Source organism: Sinocyclocheilus grahami, unplaced genomic scaffold (genome assembly GCF_001515645.1).
Source record: "Sinocyclocheilus grahami isolate Dianchi unplaced genomic scaffold, SAMN03320097.WGS_v1.1 scaffold672.1, whole genome shotgun sequence".
Taxonomy (NCBI): Eukaryota; Metazoa; Chordata; class Actinopteri; order Cypriniformes; family Cyprinidae; genus Sinocyclocheilus; species Sinocyclocheilus grahami.
The window spans coordinates 882,796-884,301 of NW_015505851.1; the positions used below are offsets into that span (position 1 = coordinate 882,796).

A 1,506-nucleotide genomic window follows, 5' to 3' on the forward strand; every position below is an offset into this window, starting at 1 on the left:
CTACTTAAATTGGTTTTCTGGGATAAAAAGTTTTGAGTCAGCTGACTCGGAGTTGTTCTGACATGAAGTAAAGCTCAGGCTCAGAGTAGCAGGTCACATTACTGGACTTTGCTTTGTTCTTCACTGATCTGTTAATCTGGTGTGTGTGTGTGTGTGTGTGTGTGTGTGTGTGTGCAGCTCATGCACTCATTCCTCAAGGAAAGCCAATGAGAATCAAATAAGAGTACACACACACATATACATATATATATATATATACACACTACTTGCCATATAACAAAGCCAAGTGTACATCTCATGTTAAAGCTGAATAAAAAGTTGATCACAAAAAATAAGAGCGACTCTTGTAAAGACCTCCAGATGCTGGGGTTTGGTGAGAAAGTGCTTATGGGTAATAATCAGCGTGTACCTGTCGGCTGCTCCACCTTGAGCCGCAGTCTGAAGTGTGATCCGTGTTGAGTGTTTCCAGGACTCCTCTGGCACGACGTCTCCAGCAGACTCACCGCAGGCGCTAGCTTCACCCGATAGGTCCGGTCTGGGGTCTGGACGCTCAGGACGGAGCCTTGTTTAGACTCGATCTTCACATCTGCATCATCCCTGACAGCGTCACTGCTGAGGGGGTCAAAGAAGAAGTCACTGGTGAAACATTCATGATAATAAACTAGATTTCAGAGATGTCTGTCCGTGTAAAACATGCTGCCTCAATGCAAGGGTGTTGAAAAGTGTCCACTCAAGTCTCTATAATATTCTTCGGTGACTATTTATTTTGGTACACGCTACATGTACTTAGAATTAAAATAACAATGCATTAATTACATGCAAGTAACCTTTCATCAAATCCACTTCAAATGTTGACTACAATATAAAAAGGACCTTAAGATAAATCCTTATTAAAAATTATTTACTAAAAGTGATTTTTTTAAGTCAGTTTTCTCTCAACACCTGTGTGTGTTTCTGTAAGCGCCAAACACTATCAGAAAAGCTTCTCCACGGACAGCTGTAAAAATAATGCTATATTTACAAAGACACATTTTAACTGTACCACCTAATTGTCCACATTATTATATAATTATTATGCATGATGCAAGGTTAATAAGTTCTTATTAATTGGCAAATTACACAAACTATTTATGTTTTATAAATCTATTCCTGACACATAAGGACTTAAAAAAAAAAAAAAAGTAAACTAGAAAAAAACTAAAAAGTGAGTTATGGCCAAAACAACGTATTAAAACTACTTTTGATTTTAATATTCATAAACATTTTTAGCAGAAAGGTTGTCCAAACCCCTGTCCAGTACTGACCTCTGGTGTTGCATTTCTGCACTACTGACTGTTTGAGTGTAAAGCTACTCGAGCATGTAAATATATAAACACGTACAGTACACACGTACAGTACACACGTACAGTAAACGCAACACGTACAGTAAACACGCACAGTACACACGTACAGTAAACACAACACGTACAGCACGCACGTACAGCACGCACGTACAGCACGCACGTA

The 1,506-nt window shown here is 38.8% G+C and overlaps 1 protein-coding gene across 2 annotated transcripts in view; it reads right to left on the reverse strand.

Annotated features, from left to right (window-relative positions):
• The window catches only part of ube3d (ubiquitin protein ligase E3D), a 24,698-nt gene that overhangs the window by 19,184 nt on the left and 4,008 nt on the right, over positions 1 to 1,506 (reverse strand). For both annotated transcript variants that reach the window (XM_016242777.1, XM_016242776.1), the window contains exon 2: positions 410 to 612. In XM_016242777.1, coding sequence (XP_016098263.1) covers positions 410 to 612 — 203 coding nt within the window. The remainder of the gene's footprint in view (positions 1 to 409; positions 613 to 1,506) is intronic.